Consider the following 27,311-nt stretch of genomic DNA (forward strand, 5'->3'; position numbering starts at 1 on the left):
GCCTTCTGTCACAGTGGGGACTGAATTATTCACCCTGAAATCCATTAGAGATCCGCTCACACGTGACGTGATGACGTGTCGTCCATGCGCTCACGTCTCTCAATCGAACAACAAAAAGGGGAAATATGGGCACAGTGAATCGAAGAGGAAATGTAATGAATAATCTCTGACTCATGCAATAGGGGAATTGTGGAAGTTGGAACAATAGCACGACACATGAGGACAGCTCCAACACCTGCAGGCGCATATCACCACACACTCGCACTGAGGTTGATGTGTGCACCTGCACACCAAACACAGGCTGCAAAAAGACACCGTCTTCACACACACACATAGACAGCCTGTCTGCTTTCTCACAGCCTGGTCTCCCTGCTTCACTGTTCCTTTTACAGCCACTACTACATTGGTATCATTATAGGCTTTAGCTTCCGGGTTTAGATGAAATTAAATGTCCCAGCAACTTCTACATCTTTGGGAAACCCTGCTTGAGATGAATAACCTGCAATCTTTCCACCATGACTCAGCATTTGCTTCCTGGTTTCCCCCTCGAACAGGCTGCTCAGGACTAGAGTCGGACTCTTAAACCACTGAAGCGTGCTTATTAAGCTGCCACAAATGCTTTTATAATGGACTGAAATTAATACTTTTGTTGTATCTTAGATTTCCAAAGGAAACGTATCCTCTTTGTTCAGAAATAGAGGGCTGTGGCTTTTCCTATGTTGGACTCTCTTGTTGAACAGCTGAACATAATAAGGACGACAAAAAGCAGACCTGCTTATTAGAGCTGTACAATATGGTTAGCAAATATTTTGACAGATATTACAATTGCAATATGAACGATTGTATTTTTTTGCAATGATGTTTTAGCCCACATTTTATTTTCAGTGTATGATTTCAGTGTTTTTTAAATTAGATATTGATCTGGATCAAGACAGAAAGAGAAAGAAAGCTCTTTTCAAAGTCAACAAAATAAATCACTACTTTAGTGTGTTAGTTAGGTTTTGAAGTGTTCTGGTGGTTGTTAAAGTAGTCAGATTTATTTAAGTGTGGAAAAGTTTAGTGTTAATTTGAAACATATGTTAAAAAAAAATGATATGATAAAAAAATCAGTACTTTGCCGCACAAAATATCGTGATATTTCACTGTGTCCATTTCCCCCCACCTCTGTTTGCTGCTTTTTCTCCATCATTAGATAGACTTTTCTGGCTGTAATCTGAAGTCTGTAATCCAATCACTCTCCCGCACCAAAGTCAATAGAGAAAATCAATGTTTTTAGCTGAAGGAGACATGGGAGATTCTGGTCTACTGCTGCCTCTTTTGGTAACCCATAACACATTTGAACTTGCTGATGGAGACAGCAGTGGATCGACAACCAAGTTAGTGGTTTACAAAGCGAAAGGAAAAGATAATTGTGAAAGGAAGGATAATTGTAAGATATCTTTACATATCGTAGACTTAAACAGGCATAGATTTTAGTAAGTGAGCCCTTTTGTAAAGTGGCAAAGATCAGTTTTTCCTGTTGAATATAAATGAATGAGTACAAGCATCAGCTCTGTGTCTCTGCCTGAAGATTTGTTTGTCAGTATATCCGCTTCTTCCATATTAGTAGCCCCAAATGGTGCTAGTGTATGAAGATTAGATTACCTATGAGGCTATTTTTAATAGCATTGATTGTATAATCCATATCCCCGACCTGTGAGGCTTATGGAGGATGTTGGGAAACTGAAGCGTAGGCTGGAAGGATTTTGGGAAAACATCTTATTGTGATTTCCCTGAGAAAAAAAAGTGCTTGAGATTTGAACTGCATTTAAATTTTAGGTCAAACTTTATTTTAGTATTCACTGTGATAGATCAGTTAGACCGATATCGTAATGTATCGCTGTATGATTGTCTTGCAATATTTTGATTATCAGAGAATCACTGTATCCTGATAATATTGGCATTGGGGACCATGTATTGTGTATCGTATCGTGTCGTGCCGTAACCTGTGATTCCCATCCCTAGTTGGAACATACAACACATGTCCCTACCTTCATTTGAATCAATGACTTTGTGACTGGATGGAAACCATTTGACAGTCAGACCACTGTGATGACTCATGACTCGGCTCAAAGTCTCTGGATTTTCCAGTAGAAGAATTTCAGCTGGACAAAAACCTGAAAAAACAAACAATTTTTTCTTTTTTCTTTTCCCTACCCCCAGTGACGTTCTTACTTAGTCAGCCCTTATTAGTGAAATAAAACCATATCATTATGTTTCGACTACAAAAGATCATGTGTATCATTTCACAGTAATAATAACACTCTATTGTAAAACTGCCTGTCAGTCATTTGTCAGCGTAATGTAAAGGCTTACTGCTGGTGAGTCTGCAGTATGGCTCAGCTCATGGCTTTGTGGAAATCTGCTGAGCTCTCAGAAAGTGAGGGGAGCAGATCTGTTCCAGCGTGCACTTTGGGCTGATTATTGAGATGGATGGATCCGACTGTTGCCCAGCGAGATCTGCTGAGCCAACCTGCAGAGTCATACATACTACTAGCAATGGCTTCGGCTGCCACACAGGGACACTTTACTGTATTCTTGGGCTGCATTTACTTTCTATGTATTTATGTTAAAGAACAAACACACAGTACTGTGTAAAGTCTCAAGAGGTTTATGTTTTGCATATTCTGTGATCTGTGATTTCTCAACATGAAATACTAGGACAGACAAAGGTTTTAATAGTAACATTAATTTTGGTCCCACTCCAGGTTTAAGAGAGCTAGGGTCTATTGTGGGTAGACCCTGTGGGTCACTGCCTTTTTTTTTGGCAAATTTGCACAGTTTTCCAAAACTCTTGAGTTATTTAGGTTTATATGTTAAAATAACATGCATTAAATCTTTTTTTTCATTTAACATATTTGGTAAATTGTTAAATTATTCAATTCAAAATGATATTGGGTGTTACAGATATGGCTGTATATTAGTCGCTCTGTCCAGACTGAGTGTGTCATTTGGCTCACGATTGTTTGCCGTGTTTAAAATCTTTACATAGAAAGTTTGGGAAACACTGCTTTAACTTGTTGAAGTTTTTATTTAATCTGTATTCATGTTCCCTGTATTATTATCTTTATGTGTTCCATTAAATTGAGAAATAATTATACTGTATGATCATTTGATCATTGCTAAAACAACAAATCCAATGGTGGCTGAGGACCTTTGCACAGTACTCTATCTACAGTATATATCGGTCTGTTTTTTTGTTCTTGTGTGTGATTCAAAGCTTAATCTGTTCACAAATTCAAATGTGACACATTTATGACTAAGCTGCTGGGGTTAGGTACACAGAACAGTGAAATAATGATGTTCATGGTTCATTGCAGCACTGGCTTTGGCCACACAACCAAAACACAAAATACAAATACAAAACCACAACTATATTTGACATCTCGGCCGCCTTTAATCTTCCTCTGTCTCTCACCCCCTCTTCCTCCCCTGCCTCTCTATCTCTGTCTGTCGTCCTGTCTTTCCTCTCTCTAGGTGGCGGTGAAGATTATAGACAAAACCCAGCTGAATCCCACTAGTCTACAGAAGGTGAGTCTTTGTTTTTTTTATGGCCACATGGTTACATCATGGTAACATCTTGATTAAAGTTACCGTTAGTCACTCCTCAGTGTTTGCTGCTCTGTTTGTTTACTCTTTGAACTGGGGATGTGTTGCTTTATATAATGTAATCAGATGTAGCCTGCAGAGACCACAGGGCATGTTTTATTCCCCTCCCCCTTGATTCTCTCAAGGTTTGTGTTTAGGAGCGGCTAAAAATACCAGTGCCTGGATGTTTGTCACTTAGCCTTTTCTAGCAGTCTTAACCAATTACAATGAGGGGGTTTGGGACTGTTTCCTGATTACAGAGTCTTTTTTTTTTGCTGACTACACACACAATCGTCATGGAAGGTTAGACAATGTGTAAGAAAACCACTCACAGCTCATGTTATGATCCCGCATCACCCACTGCCATTTTAAAAATAGCGCAGGTGTGCTGCGGACTGACAGGAACTCATGGTTTCGATGTAAAACAGCTCACCACTGCTTCTCTTTTAATTTTGCCGTTATCGCTTTACTCTAATGCATGAACAAATTGCATAACAGCTGTCAAGCACTTTTAATGGACCGCCACCCCAAGTTTACATAAACGGCTGTTGATGTCTTGATGGATTTCCTCTGCAACTATCTCACCACAAACCACCGGGGTGAGAAGAGAATGCTGCTGCAAGGTTTTTAATCACCAAACCAAGAAAGTTGTGATCTAGCAGTGGTCTGAATAAGACTGAGAGGAGTGAAATTAAACCACGAGTGTTACTGTAAAAAAAGAAAAGAAAATCAATACTTGTTTAATCAAACATAATTATTCAGGGCTGTTCTTTTCTGTGTCAGTGTTAGTAATATCTAATGGTGAGACTTCCTCTCCTGAGACCATTGCACACCAAAAAGGATGTTAATACATCAATTGATTAGCTCCCCTCTCACCCCAGGAAACAAGTGTATGGACATATATACACATGCTACGTGACTGGACTGTGAAGTAAGTTTCAGTTTGGCAAGTCAGCCAGTTCCACACTAGAGAATAATTGACTTTAAATTGCATTTCTAAATCAGACACATTTTTGTCAGAGGAAAATTCTAAACTGCAGGGCAAACAATCAAACAATCAAACAAACAAACAAACAAACTCCAGCACATAAAAGCAAGTGAAAGTAATGCAGAAATGCTGGCTTTAGTTAAGCTTGGAGTAGCAGCTAACAAGATGCGTTCAAAGACCCTGGTAAATTTCATCACGTCTGCCACATACACAGCATATTGAGCTCAGAGGAGCAGCTTCAAGATGCATTCAAGAAGCCTCTTAAATTTCATCACTTCTGCAAGCACATATGCAGTCCACTAATAAATATTTGCTGCTGTTACCGTGTGATAATAGATTCACCAGTAATTAGGAGTGTTAAGTATTCTTTTAGTGCAATAATTGAATGTTTGTTTGTTTTTTTAGAAGTATTTTTATTATCAAACCATCAAATATTCATGCCTATTTCTATTGCTGACTTTGTTATCCACAAACATATCACATCTGTAACTGAACCGGAGATTAATGGGATCATCCGGCTTCAATTCTTCAACCAATCTGTGTGAAGAAGCTTTGAGAATTTCAGGCCCTCACTTCCATACTCGTCTAGTCTGACGGGAGATAATATTCAGTGTGTTTGAGCTCTTTTGTTCAACAGGCTGTTGTGTGGTTTCTAATCTGCAAATACACACAAGCAGTGGCATGTTGAACATTTAGGAGTGTGTGTGTGCAGGGAGATGGATTAAGATCCTGACTTTGAGTTTGCAGACTGGGGTCTCGTCGAGGTCATGATCAGTGGTTACACACGCGACGGGTCGGGGTTTTCCGCTACCTAGTGATGTACAAACATATCATGTGAGACTGCTGACCAATAAGGATCTCTCTGATCAATTATTCAGTGAACCTTTCAGATCTCAGCTGCAGTAAGTCTGAGAGGGTCAACATGGAGAAGACTGAGCTTTTTATGATGGATTAGCACTTATTATCAACATAAATGCAGGTTAATGTTGTTCTTTGCACATGTAGGTGCTAGTTTGTTAAATCTGGCAGGTTTATGTGTTTGTGTACAAGCGTAGAGGCGTGTGTATCTTTATATGAAGCCCATATAGATTTTAATGTCCTCTGCTCTGTACTATAGATTACTGTAATGGTATACAGACGTGTCATCTGCAATGCAGAAGCCTATCTAATAATGCACCAGTAGTCTCCTGGATTGAATCGATTTTCCCATTGACTCTGAGTGTCCTATGCGATCCCTGTGAAAGCTCTACTATGGATGCATTAAAGGGAGCGTCCACTCTAGTACAGCATTTGCTTGGTTACTGTCGTGACCTTGGATTGGCTGAAATAATATCCAGGAAATCAACGCTGTCAGTCACTTTGGATTCCAAGCACAAGAATGGAAATATTTTTGTCCTGCAACAATGTTCATTCCCAGCAATTTGAAATAAAAATGCTTTTAATTCAACCTGATCTTCTCCTGCGATGTGAAGATCTGTTGCAGATAGTGTTTTACTTGAGGTTATCCTTCATGTTAAGCCTGAATATGACTGCTTTGCCAAAGGCTGCATGCGTGGTCTAGTACCATTTTTCTTCAAGAGGTCATGTGCAACACAGCTTCTTAGGCAGTAAGTAAATAATATGGTTAATATGCCTCTATATAGGCTGGTATTAGCTGAGCATAATTATTCATGCAATGACAAAGGTTTTTTTTTTTTTTTTAATGTTTCTGAAACTCAGAGGTTAATGGAATCTCTGACGCTTCTGAAGAGAGAACCTCACCTTCTCTTTGTCTGCTTTGGATTTCATTAAAGATTTTGCGCTCAAGATAAAAAACATTCACCGTTATTGCGCTTGTTATCCTGGTTGTTGGTCTCTGTGAGGTACAAGAGGTGTTTCCTCCACATCACTGCACTCACTGTGAACAGCAACTCTTTCATGTTAGTCCGTCAAAACGCCACTGATCTCTCTTTTATGGTCTCGGAGGAGCCAAGCTGTGGGTTCACCATCTGGCAATGTAGGCACAGTCAGTGCTCGGGGAGACCTTGTTTAGACACACAAGACTGTCTGACTTTGGTTTATGCTGTCTCAAGCTAGCAGAATCATTTTTTTTAGTCTTTCAGTTCTATTCTAGGCACCATTTTGTATGCATGTATTCAAGGTTTTATATTAAAATGTATTATATGTATAATATTGATATTTGAATTAACAAATGAAGGTGTCACTGCTTGTCTCCACGTGCCGGCGCTGCTCAAATTAATGAGGGAAAGTTGGGCTGAAGTTACCTGACTTACACAGATTGTGATGCATCACTATATGATTGTCTCGCAATATATAGAAAATCACACAATCGTTCTATTGTGATATTATTGGTATCGTGGACCTGTGATTCCCACCCCTACTTTTTATGGATAATTATTATCGCCTTATCCTCTGATCATGTTATGACTCTCTGCTGCTGTGCTAAAACATGTTATTATTATTGGTCATTGTAGAGACTATCACTTAGTGGTTAAGAGAGTTGTCTACCACCCTGATGGTCAGGGTTTGATCGCTGGCTCCGCTAGTTTCAGACAGGGATGGCTGCAGCTCTAAGATCACTGCAGCGTTGCAGATATCTGCATTTATGTGACATTCAGGGTTATTGGATCCTATCTTGATTGTGTGTTGTTGTTTTATTCTGATATCCAATCCAGTGATTGTAAAGCATCTCTTATTGGCTCATTTTTAGTATCTGATAGCACAGAAATTGCTGCTGGATATGCGTGTGAATGGGTGAAAGGCAAAACAGCAGTGAAAAGAGCTTTAAGGGGCCTGTACAAATGAGAACAACTTTAGGAGAATCTGCAAAAATCTTTTATCCACACACTTTACTTTTGGAAAACTGGTCCCATAGTCCCACCTCTCTCATGGTCTTCTTATTGTGTTTGTAGATTGTTTGTTTTATTCACTTTCTGACAGCTATTATTTTCTTTCCTTAGTCGCTCTGCCTTGGTTCATTGTTTTTGTTTTATTTCTGTGGCAGCACTACAGCACCATGTACAGGCCTGGCATGTGTACTACAGCGGTAAGAGTAATTTTAGAGGTTTTTTGTGGATCAAAGACATTTCTTGAAACAATAGCCGTGTTTACAGAAAGCTATTTAAGAACAAAGAAAGATCAAAGATCATATGGGGAAAGTTCTGGATGAGGCCTGAGTGCTTAGATTTACAAATGTAAAGACCACGACTGAATTTATAGCCTTCTATTTACTCAGTTTACAGCTACATAGAGATCAAGTCAATCTTAAAATCCATTCTATCATTTATTTGCTGAGCTTTTTTGAGTCTGTTCATTGTATCTGTCACATTATTTGTTTTTTTTAAATGAGGCCAGGATGAGTCACAAGGTAAGAATGAAGTGCGGGTATGTTCCTCAATGACCCGTTGCTCCTCTCTGCCCTGGTGTGACTTTGTAGTGGTTTCAGCGTTACAGGAAATGAGGTCAATTGAGCTCCCAAAGCACCTCCTTACATCTGCCACAGGAAATGCATCACAAGTCATCTGTGGTCAGGGATGTTGACGTTGTCATGGTTTTAGTTATTTTAGCCCCAAAATAGGCCTCTCCATTAATCCCCTCTTCCACTGTGCAAACACTGCTCTCATCCCACAATCCCGTACATGGCTGTCTCCTAATCTGCAAATAAGAGGGTTTTTTTTCTTTGCTTTTCATCACTTCAACAAAGAACGGCGACGAAATATTAAAGATAAACCGCTACGAGCAGCTCTTTGGTTGCGCTCCACTTGTTTCATCGAAAACCTGCGCTGTTGAAATGCAAGACACGTTTGCATTCGGAGAATGTGGAGCTGTTTGGCTTGTGACACAAAACAGGCAGCACAGAGTAACACAACAGAAACACACTGGCCTTTAGAGGTCCCTTTACAATATATCTGAATGTGATTGTGCGGTGTGTTTTCGAGTCGTCAGAAAGCCTTGAGAGCAACTTAACTGTAACTCTTTGTGAGCAGTCATTTTTGGCAGTTGTAAAAAAGCCCATTATTCAGTGGAATTGTCTTAAAGTCTGTTGTTTGTGTGTCTGTCCTGCGCCTGCCACTCTGCGTTAGCCAATGAAAGGCAGTGGAGCCCATGGGCTCGAGGAGCTTTGGTCTTGTTCAGATGAGTGGAATGTAATTACACAGACAACACTGTTGTTCATAATGAGTCATAGAACAAATGAAACGTAGAGGCTGCTCGGACATGTATAGTTCACAGGTTCACCGATGTACAATTTCAGTTTGGTCATTTCAGGCTTTCTTTTCTTAAATCGGAGCTCTTTTTTGCTCACAGTGAAGTGCTTTCTGGCTTTTTGGGGGAAAACCCAGTGCCAAAAGTTTGCTGTGGAGTTGTGTCTCGGTGTGGTGGATAATGAATACCAAGTGGCACATGTTTGACTGTGCACACACAAATAAAGGCATAATGGGGTTTTGTTCAAATGTTTCTCAGACAGTTTTTTTTTTTTTTTTTCTTGTTTTGAATGATGAAATTAAGTGCAAGTTTATGCATATTTTCATCCAGTACTTTTAAGTAGGAATGGGAATCACAGGGTAAAATATGTCATACATGCTCCATGATGCCAATAATATCATGATTTTGTGATAGACAAACACATAGTGATACATTATGAAATTTGTCTGAGGTAAACAACACATCTGTGAAAAGTTAAAAGTGCAGGACTTCTCTATTTAATCACAACATAGAGAACAGTCTATGTATTGAACGTGGATGGGGCATCTCTTAATGTAGCTCTCTCCGCCATTATCCCACTGTCAAATGCCTCTTCTATGGCCAGGTAACTTCTACACAAGTTTTCCTTATTCATTCAAGAAATGAAGTAGCGGCGCCTGGCCCAGGGAAACTGTTTACTTTAGAGTACTTCATTAAGAAGAAGGACGGCAATATATCACCAAATCCAGATTTTCACCCACCCCTACTGTTAAGCAAATATTTAAATAGTAGCTTTGATACGTGGTTGCATTTCATTGCTGCCTCTCATGTGGTATTAGTAGTAGCAGGAGAACTATTTGCATGTTACACTACGTTGAGGAATGTTATGGTTTTCTCATTAGTCCACACATTTCCTCCCCCTCTCTGCCTTCTCCTCTATTTTCCCAGTGCAGGGACATTTGGAAGCTGGAGTGTTGATTCAGTCATGTGATTTCTGGGTTCAAACGCTGAATCTTCCTCCGTAGCACTTCTTTTTCGTATTTACCTTTTATATGTACGCCAACTTTTCCACCTCCTTCAAGCATGAAAGTTTTTGTTGGGATATTTCAAGATGTCCTTCCATTTCTTCCATTTCCATGAACAAGTCAAAGATGTGCACTAAAACCAACCTTATATAGATGTGTCTTTTGCGTGTTGGCTTTGTTTTTCAATACCTCATGGGTCCAGGACAGGATGATGTGTGTGAATTTCCCTGTTTGCCTATTTGTTTGTTTCACAAAGAGCAACCAGGTTTTTTTTTTTACGCATTAGAGGGGACGAAGGTTTCCATCCTGTCAATAATCTCAATGAGCAGCTGCTGTGTTGCTGTGACTGAAATAGTCCAGTCGGTTCCAGTAAGTGCTCCCACACTGATATCTGCTGTCCTGCTCCTTGTGCATGGGGACTCTGCTGTAATTAAGGCTAGTTTGACTGGGCGCCCCTGGGTTGGTGGAAGTAGGTCATTGGCACAGACTGCTGAGATTCGGGCACATTGGAAAGGGCATGTTTGGTACACATGTTGTGTTTTTCAGCTGCTCTTATTATAGTTTTTCTTAATCACTGCCGTAGCTCATCCATTTACAATTCCTTTTAGCTTAAAGTCGGACATTTTCACAATTTCTTGTTCTTTTTGCCAAGAACTACTGTCAAAGCTGCCATATTTTGTGTGAGTGACTCCCCTTTGTGCTCATAGATATTATTGATATTTGTACTTGACTGGAGCAAATAACCCAAACTCATTATCTCCTGTCAGCCTCCATGGTGGCTACATCCCCATTGAGCTTGTATTGACAGGCACAGTGTTTATTGTTGTCTGTTTTCCACAGCGCTTCTCAGATTTTTGTGGCTGCACGCATGCTTCCCATGTGATGGGCTTCAGGGCGATACGAAAACGAAAAAGCCCATGAATGCATATTTGAGATGTGTGTTTTTTGTATCGATATAATCTGCATGTCATCATCTGCTAATTATGTTAGTATTATTATTATTATTGTTATACTAATATAATTAACTTGGTTAACATAGCAGCTGAAGATTATGGTACAGGGTTTGACATTTGTCCTAAAACAAATCTTTGAGACGCCGAGTATCAATTTTTCAGAATATAACTTATGTTACAACAACTAACATTAAACTCTTGTGGATTAGCTTAAACAATAAATTGACATTTCTGTCCACGAGTTGGTGCCAAGTGTTCACCCTCACTGGATCTGTTGTGCAAGTATATCGCAATATTGTTGTAATATTGTATTGTGACTTAAATATCATGATAATGTGGTATTGTGACGTCTCTGGCGATTCCCACCCCTAATAATTATTACTACTGTAATTATTATAGTATTTACCTTATTTCTTTTATATTTTACGTTTCTTTTCACTGTGATAATGCTACGGTATATTTTACACTTCAACCAGTTCACATTTGAAATTTATTGCATATACTGTATGTCCCTTACCATGTCAACAAATCCCACAAAAAGAGCAAACAGTGTGTCATTCTCTCTATATCTTACTCTAAGTGCATGTTGTTAGTACTATTTTCTTTTGTGGATTAATACACATTTGATGCCTCAGTTGATGCTTTATGTGTGCAGGGGTTTTTAGACAACAATGGAGCTCTGTGACACCGAGACAGTGACACAATTTTTGTGGGACTTGAGCTTTTAAGAAAAGTACAACAGTAAGAAATGATACACTGTGTGTGTGTGTGTGTGTGTGTGTGTGCATGCATGGCACACGGCATGACATCAGGCAAGCGATCAAGTAGAGACAGAACAGGAGGAAGAATTAGTGAGAGTGATAGAGAGTGAGAGTGTACCTGTTGTGTTGTTGTTGTTGTTGTTGTTGTAGCAGACTATAGCTGAGAGTGTGAGAGAGAGAGTCTCCCACAGAGTCGGGCCTGCTCACACTGGTACAGTGCCTGTGTGTGATGACCTAGAAACACAGACTATCCCAGCACTTACATAAGATATATACACTAACACACACACACACGCCATTATAGTCCCAGTGTTCTTTTGTAAAATTTCACATATGATATAATGACATGGAGTCATTATCAATGTCCTCGTTTCAAAATGAACTGGAGATCAAAGTGTCACTTTTTGTTTCTGCAAATGTAAGAAGACAAGTCTGATTCTGTGTCTCTGGTCGCTAAAGTGATGCTAAATCCCAGTCGAGAGTGCGTGGAAACTCAACACACACACACACACACACAGCCTCGGCACAATGCGCCTGGGGAATGGGCAGAATGTAAATGATTCAACAGCACCTCTAAGTGGCTGCAGGAGTGCGTCTGACATAAACAGTCACACAGAGACGGAGGAGACATGGTTTTTACATGATTATAACTCACCCAGCTGTTACGCATGGTTCCTCACAGAGAATCAAGAATTCCTGACTTGCCTGGTAGGGGTTTCCTCCCACAACTGGGTAGAATCTTTCCCATCTGCTGTAGGGGGAATGCAGTCTTGTGAAGAGGCTCAAGGTCTGCACAAAGATGTTTCTGAGGTATTGCAATGAGAGTTGCAATATAATTCAAGAACTTTTCTTTCTTGCTTGCCTTCGTTCTTGGAAACAGTATAAATAGGACTGAACAGATTTGTTTTTTTAAGTCCATTTTCACTTAAATATGGCTGTAGATTTAAAATATGAAGGAGGGAAAGATACGATTGAAATATTAATTGTATCATGTAATGCAACGATAAGAACTTGGAGATATAAATTGGTTGCATGAATTACACTTTTTAAAATATGGCGTAGAGCAGTGGTTCTCAAACTCTTTATTAATCCCAAGTACCACCTAAAGAAATATTGAGCTCTTGAAGTAACAGACATTATCACCAAATGTTAAAATACAGTGGTGTGAATAGGCCGAGCAAAGTCAGCTGCAGACTTTTCACAGGAGGCAGATTTGCCCTCTCATCCTCTTCCTCAGATATACTACACACACTGGTATAGTGAAATTAGATTAGGGTGGAGCGAGAGATAAGGTAATATTAGATAATTCCTCAGCAGAACAGTGTTTCTGATTTTCCTCCAAGTACCACCAGAGGAAGCTGAGAACCACTGGTTGCGCGCCACAGATTGCCACCTTTGCGATTGTGTTTTACATATTAGAATTATTTCAATATTATGTTGTTGCTATTTACTGCATGTCCATGTTAAGTTGATAATGTTAGGCAGCAGCATATGTCTATGTTAACAGTCTATACTATAAGCCTCTTTATTGCTTCTCTGCAGAGGCTGGCTGTGTGGATGGTCGACCGGCTTGACTGCAGTGAGTCGCTGGAGTTGTAATTCTGCTCCTTATCTGTGCGGGCAGGGTTTTAGTGCAACTTTCTAACTGCATCAGCCATATTCCTTTACACAGTGCAGTAGTCCTGTGATCCTCAGGCTCACTCATTTCCCTGCAGAGTTTAATCCTATTTTCGGCACCAAAGGTCTGAACTGAACTGAACTGGGGGGAAAAAAAATCATATTACAGTCTAAAGAATTATCTGAAACTAAAGGATCTGCTATCACTGGACACTGTTAAAGTGTGTCTAACTGACTTTGAGGCAGAAAAACTTTTTACTTGATGTTTTTGCCTAATTTTCTCTGTGTCTCCGCAGCTCTTCAGGGAAGTCCGAATAATGAAGATTTTGAATCATCCAAACATAGGTAAGTTCAAGCTGCAACATACTGCAGCGTAATGACACCAGGGAAGAAGCACCCAGTGCCAACTTAGTGCTGGGTCTGTCAAAAAAATCAAACTTTTATTACGGTTGATTGGTTTTATCAAATTTTCTCCTTTTTTTCCCCCTCGGAAAACTCAACTAAAACCCTAATGCAGACTCATAATTAATATTCTGTTTCTTGTTTCTCCTGCAGTGAAATTGTTTGAGGTGATCGAGACGGAGAAGACACTTTATTTGGTGATGGAATATGCCAGTGGTGGTGAGTGAAGTGTCTCCTAAATGTGTGACAGTTGGTTTAAGTATATATATATATATATATACATACACATATATGTATATATATGTAGATATACATATATATATATCTATATTTACAAACAAAAAACAGACAAGATGATTCGAGGCGAAAAGCTGACGTCAAAGCAATATTCACTGCAGAATATTTGGACTTTTGGAGGTATTATGGCATAAAATCAGGGCTACAATGATATATTTGATGAAAATTTCATGTAAATGTTTTTGAATAGGAAAAACACTAGTAGAGCAACTGTACGGTGGAATCCCAATCTTTCATGAAGTATCAAAAAGCAACACAAATCTGGATTTACAATGTGTTGTCACTGTCCCACGAGGCATTCAAGCCTCTAAAAAGAAAAATTTTCTTGAGCTCATAGAAATATATCAAGATACAGAACCACTCAGTGTAGTAGCTGCTTACTTTGCTACCCTAGTTGTGCTAAAAGCTGTAAAATTAACAAGATTATACTGGTTAATAATTGCATATTTGTTCTCTCTAATGTAGGTGAGGTATTTGATTATCTAGTGGCTCATGGCAGAATGAAGGAGAAGGAAGCCAGGGCCAAGTTCAGACAGGTGAGTCATCACTTATTGCTGCGCTCACACTTCTGTTGTCTTCCCATCACTGAGGGTTTGTGTGTGTGTGTGTGTGTGTGTTTAAAGACTGCATGCACCAATCTCAGGCGTCGTCACTTACTGCAGAGGAGCGACGACCTCAGAGGACTGGGGTTGAGAAAACAATCTACCCTATAAATGCTGCTCCGACACCTAGTGGTGCCACCAAAGCAAAAAAAAAATAAAAATAAAAGACATCTGCTGCAGTTTAAGTATCAACTGTTCCTCTGTCGTGCTTCTGCATGCCCTATAATGAATACAATCAGTGCCATTGTCTCTTTCTCTTCATTTTCCTGTCACTCAAGGAGGCATTAGCAACTCATCAAACAAGTTGTTGTCAAATCCATGTTGTTCAAAATCTCTCACTGATGGTTTTGGATGACTCAGAGGAAGGCTCTATGACACAGTGTGGGAAGTGAGTGTGTGTGTGTGTACTTTTTGTTACCTTTTTAGGACCTTTTCTAACATAAACACCGTCCTTGTCGGGACCAAAACCTGGTCTGAAATAAGGCGGAACGTCCTCAAAAAGGGTGGTCTTGAATTGTGATTTATGGTAAAGGCTATATAGTTGCATAAACTTGTGCTCAGCGTTCAGAAAGGTAAAAGTGTTGATGCTTATGTCTGCGTGCAGGCAGGTGGGTGGCAACTGTCAAAAAAACAGCAGATTTTCTGTTTGATTGACACGGTAGCTTTTCGGGCATATGTTGCGAGTGACATTTCCTTCCTGTCGACCACCATAGCAACAGCTGAGTGTGGATTATTTATGTGAGGAAAAAAAAACCCAATTCATAAATGTCACCTAAAGATTGCACTCGCACCATTTTCTGTCATTCTCTTGGATTTAGTGCAGACAAAAGTCACAATAAATCAAGTTTAACGACCATGATCAACAGTGAGGACATTAGGAATAATTTGTGTTTACAAAAATAAACTTTTCACATGGAGAAAACAATTGTGACAGTTTGATTCTATCTGAAAATGAACAGAGATAACAAAGCTTGTACATTTGTGTTCATTTTACTTCATGTTTTCTTGTTGTTCATGCATTTTGAACAATTTTTTGAATATGTTTACGTCTGTTAGGAAAAGGAAAAGTGCTAATTATAATACTGTAGGTAAAGAAATACCTGCAGTGTGTTATGATGTATTGCGTTCTTGTTTCAGATTGTGTCTGCAGTGCAGTATTGTCACCAGAGGAGGATAGTACACAGGGATTTAAAGGTGAGCATCTGAAGTCTTCCGCCTGCTCCTGACCACTATCTATATTATCTCGAGCAAAAACGTCTCGAAATCAACGTTTTGTAATTTGACACTGTGATTTCCCTCCCGTCTCTTAGGCGGAGAACCTGTTGTTAGACGCAGACATGAACATCAAGATCGCCGACTTTGGTTTTAGCAACGAGTTCACTGTGGGCAGCAAACTGGACACTTTCTGTGGCTCCCCGCCGTACGCTGCTCCAGAACTTTTCCAGGGAAAGAAGTACGACGGGCCAGAAGTGGATGTCTGGAGCCTCGGGGTCATCCTGTACACACTGGTCAGCGGATCACTGCCGTTTGACGGCCAGAACCTAAAGGTGTGGTTTTGTTCTGGGGGTGGACAAGCTTTCTTTTAAAGGTTTATTGTGGAAAAATCTGTGACATCTTATGATGAGATTGCAGGTTTTAACAAAGGGTTAACAAACCCCTCCCTTTTCCAAACCTGTCGGGGAACTAAACATAGCAGAAAGTATGTCGTTCTTCTTGTAGAAACTATAGAAACATGGTGAAATGGTAGCCCAAGTCTTATTTACAATGTTGGCCTGGCAAGTGCCGGAAAACACGTGTAGGGGTGAGAGAAGAGGGAGAAAATAAAAGATACAACACATTCAACAGTAAGTAAATAAGTAAGTAGTAAGAGTTTGCATATTCTCCTCATGTGGGTTGTAGGGGAGTAGTAACCAAGTAACACCAAGTAACAATCACTCCCCAAGAAGTATTCTGTCTTTACGGCGTTAGGACGAAGTTTTCCAAAATAAAGTAAAGTATAGTAAATATTTATTTAATCTGTCTCCATTTAAGCAACAATTAACTTTACTTTGAAATATTATTGGGAATTAAAGGTAACCAATCATTTAAAATGTAAACCCTTTAAGAATTAAATCCTATTGTCAAGAAATCTGACATCGGTCTAGTTCAGGGATGGTTTATATTATAAAAACCACACAGTGACCTTTTTCCACATAGAAGATTAGCCCAGTGGTGGGGAAAGTATGCAGGTTTTAAATTTCTCTCTCCAAATGTCTTATCTTTTCTTTCTCCACACAGCCAGAGCTATCATTTTTCAATTGTGTGAAATGCCGTAGAAAATCCTAGACAGTTTAGAGGTGTGCAGCATTTTACATGATTCATGATATCTCGCCTGGCTACATTGTCCTCCATGTTTTTGAGTGAGGATACATTGCTCGGTTGAAACATACTGGCACTTTTTTTTTATCTGTCCTCCAAAGCAGGGACACAGTCACAAAGTGAGGTGTGAATTTAATCTATTCTAACTGAGTTAGGATGTTAACATGCAGCAACCTAAAACTGGGTTAGTTAAATGAACGAGTTAAGAGTGGAATTTCCTGTGTCTGTAGATTTGAATGAGGCTTTTGGGAGATTAATTAATCCACCCTTCTTTTTCACAAGTTCTCTGGCAATTGTGTTTAGAACTGCACTGAGAGATCTGAAGCCTAATAATCATTATTTTAATAGACGCAGGGTCTATTATGACATTTATTAACGTTATTCATGCGGCATTAAAAGGTTAATACTAAATACCGTGCTGCTCTTTTATGTATTTAATACTTATTTGTTATATCATTTTTTATTTAAAATACATATAAGTGCACTAGAGTGTTAAATAAATAAAAAAAAAAGATTTTAAAAAATCTGCATTATCAGTCGTATGGATCAACCTCTAATTTTTAATTAAACTTTTTTTAAAGTTTTTAAAGTGTTTAATCGTTGTGATGAAATGAAGTTTTCTCAATTAATCATGTACTTCTTTGGGCCATAAATGTCAGAAAATGTTGAAAAATGTTGATCGGCGTTTATTGAACCTGGAAATAATGATGTATTCAGTTTTAATGATTTCCTAGTTCTATGGAGCAAAGAAACCAGACAATATTATATATAAGCAGAAAAATCAGAAAACTTGTTTAAATGATTGGGAAAACAACCTCAATTATAAAAATAGTTGACGATTAATAGTCAAAGGGCCATGGAAGCTTATGTTGGTTTCACGTCACACACATTAAACTCTTTGTTTTGTTGCTGGTTAAGGAAAAAGTCCCTAATAATATGAAGCATGTTGCAGCTAAAGAGCCAGATATTTCCCCTCAGGAAATAACACTGACCAAAAACAGAGCTGGACAAGAGTGAACCCTCCATTTGTTGCATTTAGTTTGTTGCTAATTCATCTCTTTGTGTGTATGTGTGTGTGTGTGGTTTGATGTGCAGGAGCTGAGGGAGAGGGTCCTGAGAGGAAAGTACCGCATTCCTTTCTACATGTCTACAGACTGTGAAAACCTGCTGAAGAAACTCCTCGTACTCAACCCCGTCAAACGAGGCAGTTTGGAGGTGAAAGCGACGTTCGCTCTGTTTGCACCTTGAGTCGTTTGCTCCCCGTTTACAGGTGTTTTCGCAGTCGAACAGACGCCCCGCTAATGATTTGGAGCATAGTGGTTGTGTGTCAGTTGAAAGCGCGTAATCGTTTGCCGTGGTTAATAACAAACAAACCAGCAGAGCGCTTCAGCGTGCAGCCTGTCACGTTGAGACATTATGCATCAAAGCAGAGTTTTGCATAATTGTTTGAAGGATAAAGCTGCAATGAATTTTGCCGAAGCGCTGTAAGGAATAAAAGTAAATGAAAGCATAAGTATTTTCACTAAAACCATGTTAGTTGTGATGGTTGGAGCTCTGCAAACATGAAAGCGGTCACACCAGCTGTTTTCACACAGTACAGTCTGTTCAGAGTCGATAACTCCCCAAGGCTGAAGTTCAATAGTAACGATTTCTCCACAATAACGACGATCGATCTCGCTGTTGTTCAGCCTCGGCTGAAAGATGTGATCACAAAGGTTCCATAGTCACGCAGTTCCTCGTGGTCATGCTGAGTTTCAAACTGGTGAGAGTGATGAATAATTCTGTGTCACTAAAAGATTTATAATCATTTTTTTCTTTTGTCAGCAAATCATGAAAGACCACTGGATGAATGTGGGTCATGAGGAGGAGGAGCTTAAACCGTACATCGAGCCTGAGGCCGACTTCAGTGATACATCCAGAATAGGTGTGTGTTTTGGGATGATACTGATATGACACTGTCATGCTTGTCTCTGTGACTCATGCTGACTTCCGTGCGCCGTCAGAGCTCATGGTGACGATGGGCTTCCCAAAAGACGAGATCAACGAGTCTTTACAAGGCCAGAAGTATGATGATGTCATGGCCACCTACCTGCTGCTGGGCAGAAAAGCACCTGAGGTCAGTTGCATGAGCATGACATCATCACCGGTAGTTCTAGCCTTGACCTTTTTCCCTCACCTGGTGTCTTTTGTGTTTCAGTTTGAGGGCAGCGAGCCACTGACTAACAGCGTCCTGGGCCAGAGGCAGCGGCCGACCAGTGACATCAACAACAGTACCAGCATTTCTCCCGCCCATCCCAAGGTCACGCGCAGCATCTCGGCCAATCAGAAGCAGCGCCGCTACAGTGATCATGGTGGGGATGATGATGGTGGTGGTGGTGTCGTAGAGAAGCCAAGTAAAGTAACCTCGTCCTTCCCAGCCGTGCGAGGGCTGCGTGTTGTGTAGTGGGAAGTTGCTTTCGTTTGCTGCAAACAAACCAAATATACGGGTACATCCACTCTGAACAGAGATTAGTCATTGATATAACTGACTGAAGATGATAAAGCTTCAAACTTCTGTCAGTTTAAATGCTTTAAATGGTAAATTCACCAGCCAGTGACTCAGCCTTACCCCCTGCACTGGTTGTGTAGCAGCTTCCCTCTATGTCACGTGGAGCCATTGTGTCTGCTGCCATCTGCTGGCTGGTTGCTTTCCTGCAGCGTCCTCAGGAACAGCGCCTCAAAGCATGAGGGAGGGAATTGCTTTGCCTTGTACCTGCTCACCTTGTGTTATGTAGCTGTGCAACCGTGGAAACAAGTGGATGTTGCAGAGGATCTAAAAGCTGACAGACTGTGGATGATGTGTGAAATCCAAGCTTTGAGTGATGCCTGTCTGTCTGTTTTTCGTCTGAAAACCCCCCCGGAATCTGAGCTGTAGAAAGAAAGTTCCCGTGTGTTTGTCCCTCCTAGTGGGTCCGTCTGTGCCCCCGGCGGTGTCGTATACGAAGCGTGGCCAGGCTCTGAGCGTGGAAAGTGACCACAGAGAGGAGTGGGATGGAGCACGTCGGCTGGAGCTCAACACTTCCAAAGGAGATGTTCCTGCTTCGCCACTGGGGGTTCAAGAGAGGAAGAAGACCACGAGTGCTGTGGGGGTGAGAAAATAGAGGATACACAAACGAGTCTTCAAACTAACTTTCTCAGGTTATCTTCAATCATATTGGTGTTTATTTTCTCGTCTCACTTCTCAAACAGACCAACGGATCAATGACTCGCAGGAATACATATGTGTGTGAACGATCCTCCACCGATCGCTACTCGGCTATCCCCAACGGCAAAGACAGCAGGTACATTTAAAGACATTCACGCTGGTGTTTGTTTCTTTTACTCGACTTCACTGTCACCTAACAATTATCCTGACCAAAACACAGTGATTCCAAATGTTATTTAACAATTGTAAAAATATGTTCCAAACTAGTAGTTAAATTAATAGTTTTTCGGCATTACAGAGAGGATGCAGTTATTTGTTTGTTTTTTTAGCAAACGTAAAGTGAACTAAAACCACTCAACACTGCTGTTGAGTCAAGCTACATGGGAAAGAACCACTCCTCTTCTTTTGTCTGAAAAATTATTTAATTCAGTATGATTCACTGAATCCATAATGTGTGTGTGTGTGTGTCTAAACTAAAATATTGTAATCATAAATCAATGACTGGAATGATGCTGGCTCCCCCTTGTGGCTGGACAGCATTTTTAAGTCATATAATATGACTATGGCTATGACAAAGTATGAAAAAACAGTATATCGTACCATAACCACAACTGTGTAATATATTTATGTGTGTATATATATATATATATATATATATATACACATACATATACATACATATACATGTACATATACATATATAGCTAGATATATATGTGTATATATGTATATATATACACATATATATCTTTTGGCAGATAACACAATATAACAATACACATAAAATAAGCATCACAATAAAAGAGCTGTTTCAGATCAGTGTGTATTTGTATTGATTTGTGTGTGACCTCTCTCCTCGATGCTCAGTTTAACTGAGGTGTCAGGTAGCACCCCATCGACCGCAATCAGTTCCACGCGACCTCGTCACACCAAGTCCATGTCGTCGTCGGGGCATCCTTCAAAGAGCACACTGCCCCCTATTGATGACAACACGGAGCTGAAAGCCAGGTGAGCAGCCTCGCCCTGACTCTTCGTTCTTCATCTGTAATAACAGAAGCTGAAGCTGAATTGACGTCGGTGTAAAACATAGCGAACCGTCAGTTTTACTCCGTCTTGTTTTTTTGTTTTTTTTCCAGCTCCTCGCCGCGAGGTCCCACCACCTCGCCGTCTGCACACAGTATTAGCACGCCCGAGAAGAACCGCTTCCCTCGTGGCACCACCAGTCGCAGCACCTTCCACGGAGCTCAGCTCAGAGACAGACGCAGCGCCACCTACAACGGCCCGCCGGCCTCACCCACACTGTCGCATGACACGGGGGCTCTCGCTCAACAACGCAGGGGCACGTCCACGGGAATCATCAGCAAGATCACGTCCAAGTTTGTGCGCAGGTCAGTGAAGACAAACTGTAGTTCAGTTATTGTATTTTAGAAGCAGTCTCAATTGGTCAGATTGATTCATCTTTGGGTTAATTATTAATACTAAATTATTATTTAATAAAATAGACAGAGAAATCTTGAAAAATGCCGTTAACCAACTTCATCTTTATTTTTTTCCATCCAAAAGTAGTACTTTTAATTTATCGTCATTAATATTTTGTTTTATACACGAAATTCAAATCAGAGAAACATTAAGTGTTGTTTAATTTTGTGTATCATTTGTTAATATTAACCTACTAAAAATGCTCATGGGTCTTAAACACATCATTAACCACACTAACCAGGGGAAAATTTAGCAAGGGGGAGTGGGGGTCGGTGCAGAGCTTTTGAAAATTTGAGCTAAAAATGGACCACTATGGTCTACTAGGGCAAGTCACTCAAAATGGGCAAGTTACCACTGACGCGGGACATTACAGAACTCTGTATTACAGAAAACATGTACTTTGGGAAGCAGCTGGGGGAAACACATGAACAAGAAACATCTTTATTGGCAAGAACAAATATAATTAGGGATGCACCAAAATGAAAATTGTTGGCCGAAAGCGAAAATCAGGAAACACAAACTAGAAAACCCGAAAGAAATGATTATGTTTTTTTTTTTTAAATCTAATTTTGTTGTTATGGCTGGGACTGTGTGTACTTACCTCACTAAATTGCATTGCAATTATAGAATATTATATTATAAAGTGTGGGCTCTCCGTATCCAACGCAGCCTGGATCATTTCTCTATGCACAGCTTTATCCCCACATCCAAATAATGATCTTTATGACGGGTACAGTTGCGCTGAAGTGCAGGGGATCCGAGTGGATCTTAGTAAAACGTGTTGACAGACTGTTAAGAGCTTACTTTTCATTGTTTTCACTCCGTGGTTCGTCTCAACCTCATTGTGTAGAAGACGCTTTAGGGCTGCAATTAAGGGAATAACAGATGCATCAGATGAGCTGATCTCTTTAGCTAAAACTGCTCAGAGAGAAAGAATGTTCTCTGGTGTGAAGTGAATATCGCGGGGAGTTCATAATCTGCGCTGTATGAGACAAGTTTCGCTTTTGCACAAAGAGACTTTCCAGCATTTAAGAGGCGCATCCCTAAATATAACATCTTTATTGGCAAGAACAATATAACTGTAATAATGACGTATTTGACTGGGTGACTTGGGGTTCAGTCGGCACCTGGACAAGGGGCACTCGCCGATTACATGCAGGCGCCGCACCCTTGTTCCCCAGTTTAGAAAAACCCCTGCTAACTGTCTGTAGGATCATGTAAATTCAGATGATAAAAATGCTGTTTTAGCCCTCCTAAAAGACAGTTCTAACATAATCGACAGTAAATGTGTAATAATCCTAGCGAACTGAATATCAAGTCTTCCTTTATATACTCCTCAACGTGCACAGGGAGACGAGATATACGTCTGTCTCTGGTTAAGCTTGAAAATCAATACAATTCTATAAAATTCGTCAAGCATTCCCCTCCCCCTTTGGCCACATTTTTTTTATCTATAAAGCTCATTATACACTGTTGTTCTTTCCTGTCATGATGACGAGCAAAGGACAAAACCTCCCTGTCCTTACACCACTCAGCTCCCAGTGTCACCTTCACACTGGCCTGTCCATCAGGCGCTCACAGCTCTCTCTCCTTTTCTCTCTGCATAGAGCTCTGTCTTTCAGGTCGACGCAGAGGTAGGAGCACACCGCGCTTGCTGCACCTGTTTTACCCCGAAACCAAAAAAAAAAACCACAACCACAAACAACAGAAAATAAAACTCTCTGACCTTGGCCCATGTTTCCTTAACCCCTTACGTACTTGCCCACCACATCCTTGCTTACTGACACCTCTGTCATGCCCGCGTGTCCTTGGCCTGTGTGTTCACTGCCTCGACTCAGCAGCTTCTTCCTGTACTAAGCAACAATATCTGCTCCTCCATTTGCTGGCTTTCCTCTCCTTACTCTCCCTGTCTTTATGCTGCGCTTAAGAGAAAAAGAGTAGATGTAGACGTCTGCTTACAGATCACAGGGGGATTAAGGACATGTGGAGTGCAGTGGACAGTAGGATGCTTTCAGGTATTGTGAAGGAGCCACAAAATTCACCTCATTGTGTGCTGAACCCTGATACCCAGGATTGTGGATTCTTTCCTGGCATGAAGCCTGACACCCTCCTCTGTGTCCAGTGATGATGGTGGTGTTGGTGGGAGTGGGTGTGGGGGAACACGTGTGGACATCAGTTGGTGTGAGTAACGGTGTATTACTGGTTTATTTCAGGGTGCCCAGTGAGGGAGAGGCCAGCGCCAGGACAGAAACACCAAGGTGAGAATTTGATTGAGACTTGGATTTTAAAAGAGAGCCCACAGTATAACCAACATTGCTACATCCTCTCCTCTTTCTGTTCCCGTAGGAGCGTGTCCGGCGATTCTAAAGACGACAGCGGCCGCGACTCCAAGCCCCGCTCCCTGCGCTTCACCTGGAGCATGAAGACCACCTCCTCCATGGAGCCGCCGGAGATGATGCGGGAGATCCGCAAGGTCCTGGACGCCAACAGCTGCGATTACGAGCAGCGCGAGCGCTTCCTGCTCTTCTGCGTCCACGGCGACGCCCGCCAGGACAACCTGGTCCAGTGGGAGATGGAGGTGTGCAAGCTGCCGCGCCTCTCGCTCAACGGCGTGCGCTTCAAGAGGATATCGGGCACGTCCATCGCCTTTAAGAATATCGCCTGCAAAATTGCCAACGAGCTCAAACTGTGACAGCGGACGGCGTCTCGGCCGGTCTCCGGTGAACTCTGGTCACGGTCTCATCTCATCACTGGATTAGTGTTGGCAAAACTCAGCACTGAAAGTCCTCACCATGCAGAGTCAGGGTGGACTCGGCTGGTAACGTGCAATACTGGCCATGAATGTACTGTACAGGGTAGTGGATCGAGCAAGATTTAACCTCTGTGACGGAGAGAACGCAAAACAAAAACAGCAAAATCCCTCCCCCCACCCTTCATTTTTCTTTCTTCTTTTCTGTTTTTCTTCCGTCCAGCTCTTTGTCTCTCTCTCACCGGCCGCTGCTCCTCATCATAGGACACATTCATGTAACACATGCAGTATGCAACTGAAGATGACCCATCCTGCAATAATGTTTTCAATCTCTTTTTCTATTATGCCTACGACAAGATCTACTCTCTCCTCGCTGAATAACCATTAAAAATGTACTGAAAAGCTAAAAATAGCCGCTTTTACACCTGTGTTACGTCAGTATATAGATCAGGCTGGAGCCCATACTAAAACTATGTAAAAAGAGAATTGTACTGTATGAATAACACCTGCAGGTACTGTACTGTATATTGATTTTGTGTTGTGTACAGACTTCTATTGTCAATACTGTCTCTTTTTTCATTGAATTTAAGTTCTTTCCTAATATAATTGATGTCTCTTAGAGCATTATCCTCTCGGCCTGTGAGTTTTTTTGTTGTTTTTTTTGTTTTTTTTTAAAGAGCCACCACATGACAAGTGTTTTGACTTTTATTTAAAAGAGCACTAAATTATTTTGTTGGAATATTAAGGGACGTGTTCCCTTGCCTTTTTATGTTCTATTTTGTTTTGCCTACAGAAAAAACGACGACACTGAAGTTACGCCACATAGACTTGAGTAGTAACTTCGGTTCAAACTGAAGACGTGTTCACTTTATTTTCTCTGCAGCAGCAGGACGGACGGACGGACGGACGGACGGGGCGCAGACACACAGGTCCTGCTGCTCTTGCACAAGTTTTCTGGGGTGACGTGTACGAACATGAGAGGAAGCACCTGCATTTCTTTCATGTCAGTTTGGTCGTTCTCCGTTACAAAAAAAGAAGAAAAAAAAGCAGGGTTTAAACTGGTTGGACAGAGGAGACTGGAAATGGACTGTGTGGCAATGAAATTCAATCAATCATCATGCAAGAAGCAGATTTGGTGGTGGAGTCTTTCTAAAGAGCCTGATTTGAATCCTGCTGCCAGTGTGATTGTGCAGGTACTCGTGTTTCTCCTCGCTTGTGGTTTTCTTTTTCTTTTCTTTTTTTTTTAATTCATCGGATTATTGTATTTATTCCATTACATTGTAATGTGCTGCTTTGTAGAACTGAGGCGTGCACTTTGTTGGAGAAAATAAAAAGATTTTATTTGTTTGTATTTCTTTTTCGCTTGATGTGTCTCTGTCATAACTGTAGACCTCAGGGCTTCACGACTCACCGGTGAGGCTCATCAGGAAGTAAGAGTATATTGAGAGGCCACCAGGGGAAGGAAGTCTAAAGCTGGGGACACACTACACAACTTTCAAGGCTCTGGTATACTTCTGTGCTGCCCAGATTTTGGAACAGCACTAACATGGGGCAACAAATGAAGTGAGTCCATAGCTAAAGGGAAAATGATCCTTCTTCTCACTCAATTTAAAAAGGTCAGTTAATATTTTCCTGAAGGGTTTACTGATTTGATTGCGGCTCTTTTGGACATAACGTCCCCAATTACAGGAAAATAGGCTAATTTCTTCTTCTGTTTTAAAAGGGAGTTTTTTTTCCCTCACTGTTGCCTCTAGTGTTTGCTCAGTGTGACCTGTTTTCTCTTCTCCCTCATTCTAATAATATTATTATTATTATGATAAAGTTTTACTGGGGGGGTCTTTCTATGTACAGAGACTTGAGATAATGTACATTTTGACTTGGCGCTAACATACAAATAAAGTTTCATTGAATTGAGGACGTTTATCACAGCAAAGTCAGACAAAGTGGGAGTGCATGGGAGGCTGCGTCACTTTCGTCTTGCATATTTGCAAATAACAGCTCTGTCCACATGAACCTGACACATAAACCAACAAAGAACAAAGAGGGAACGGCAGAGAGTGGTGAAAGAGTGTTAACATCCTTTCTGGCATGCAAAGGCCACCGTAGATGCCTGATGCACTTGGGGAAGTGTCAGGAAGTTGAAATGAGGACAAACACTGGTGTGAACCTTTATTGACTCTAAGTAGCAAGATATTAGTCAATAACTTAATCTCAATCATGACACAATTCATTTTGCATACATGTTAGTTAAAAGAAAGCATTATGAACAACAGCCTCATTGTTTTTTTTTAAATTTCAGTCCCTTTAAGTGTGTGAAAATAGTTCTAAGTGTGCCCCCGGAATTATTTTTCCATACGTTTTTTGAACAAACAAACAAACAAAAGATAAATCAATGTTAATTTTCAATACTTTAAAATATTATACAAACTATTAATGATAAAAAATGTTAAACTGGCAAGAATATACAGGTTGATTCTCACACAAGATCTCTGTTGATGTTTTCCAAATTACAAACAACAAACGTAGTAATTTTCTTTTTTTTCTTTTCTTAAATTATTCTCCTTAACAAATATTTATGGAACTGACGTGTGGTCCCTCTTAATCTTACAAAAGCGGCAAATTTACAAATCTCAGTGAACAAGTGGAAAGACAGAAAAATGTAAACATTTTTGTTTTGGCAGATTTGTTCAGTCAAACATGTTAATTAATATATATTTCTTTATTACTTTTTTGTAGATAAATATATGAGATTACAAATGTAAAAACCTTTGAGTAACATGAACAATGAAGGGTTGAAAAAAGAAATAACCTGATGCCAGATTTAATTAATTAATGAGCATGAATGTTGCAATCATCAGGGGTCATGCATTAACATCTTGACAAGGGATGGGACGATATACATATATGTATATATATATATATACATATATATATATACAGCATATATACGATGGCCCGCCATGATAAAAATCACTCTCAATACGTTGATTGTGGAGAATTGTGGAGATTTTTTTGGGATCTTCGTGAATGTGTAAAATGTCCATTTGCTGAGTAACTTGAAAATGCTGTGAAGTTCACCAAAATACA

At 40.4% G+C, this 27,311-nt stretch overlaps 1 protein-coding gene across 4 annotated transcripts in view; it reads left to right on the forward strand.

Moving 5' to 3' along the window:
* The window catches only part of LOC122781704 (serine/threonine-protein kinase MARK1-like), a 35,783-nt gene extending 10,208 nt beyond the window's left edge, over positions 1-25,575 (forward strand). The window contains exons 3-19 of one of the 4 annotated variants that reach the window (XM_044045658.1): positions 3,517-3,570; positions 13,450-13,498; positions 13,709-13,774; positions 14,318-14,388; positions 15,592-15,648; positions 15,765-16,001; positions 17,908-18,027; positions 18,637-18,736; positions 18,816-18,928; positions 19,010-19,205; positions 19,759-19,940; positions 20,041-20,132; positions 20,864-21,004; positions 21,133-21,384; positions 23,083-23,109; positions 23,689-23,733; positions 23,822-25,575. In XM_044045658.1, the coding sequence (XP_043901593.1) occupies positions 3,517-3,570; positions 13,450-13,498; positions 13,709-13,774; positions 14,318-14,388; positions 15,592-15,648; positions 15,765-16,001; positions 17,908-18,027; positions 18,637-18,736; positions 18,816-18,928; positions 19,010-19,205; positions 19,759-19,940; positions 20,041-20,132; positions 20,864-21,004; positions 21,133-21,384; positions 23,083-23,109; positions 23,689-23,733; positions 23,822-24,167 (2,148 nt within the window). In that variant the 3' untranslated portion in view covers positions 24,168-25,575. The remainder of the gene's footprint in view (positions 1-3,516; positions 3,571-13,449; positions 13,499-13,708; positions 13,775-14,317; positions 14,389-15,591; positions 15,649-15,764; positions 16,002-17,907; positions 18,028-18,636; positions 18,737-18,815; positions 18,929-19,009; positions 19,206-19,758; positions 19,941-20,040; positions 20,133-20,863; positions 21,005-21,132; positions 21,385-23,082; positions 23,110-23,688; positions 23,734-23,821) is intronic. The other 3 variants (XM_044045660.1, XM_044045659.1, XM_044045661.1) reach the window with 3 other exon arrangements.
* Positions 25,576-27,311: the final 1,736 nt, after the last annotated feature.

This window comes from Solea senegalensis, linkage group LG15 (assembly GCF_019176455.1).
Source record: "Solea senegalensis isolate Sse05_10M linkage group LG15, IFAPA_SoseM_1, whole genome shotgun sequence".
In the NCBI taxonomy this organism is placed as follows: Eukaryota; Metazoa; Chordata; class Actinopteri; order Pleuronectiformes; family Soleidae; genus Solea; species Solea senegalensis.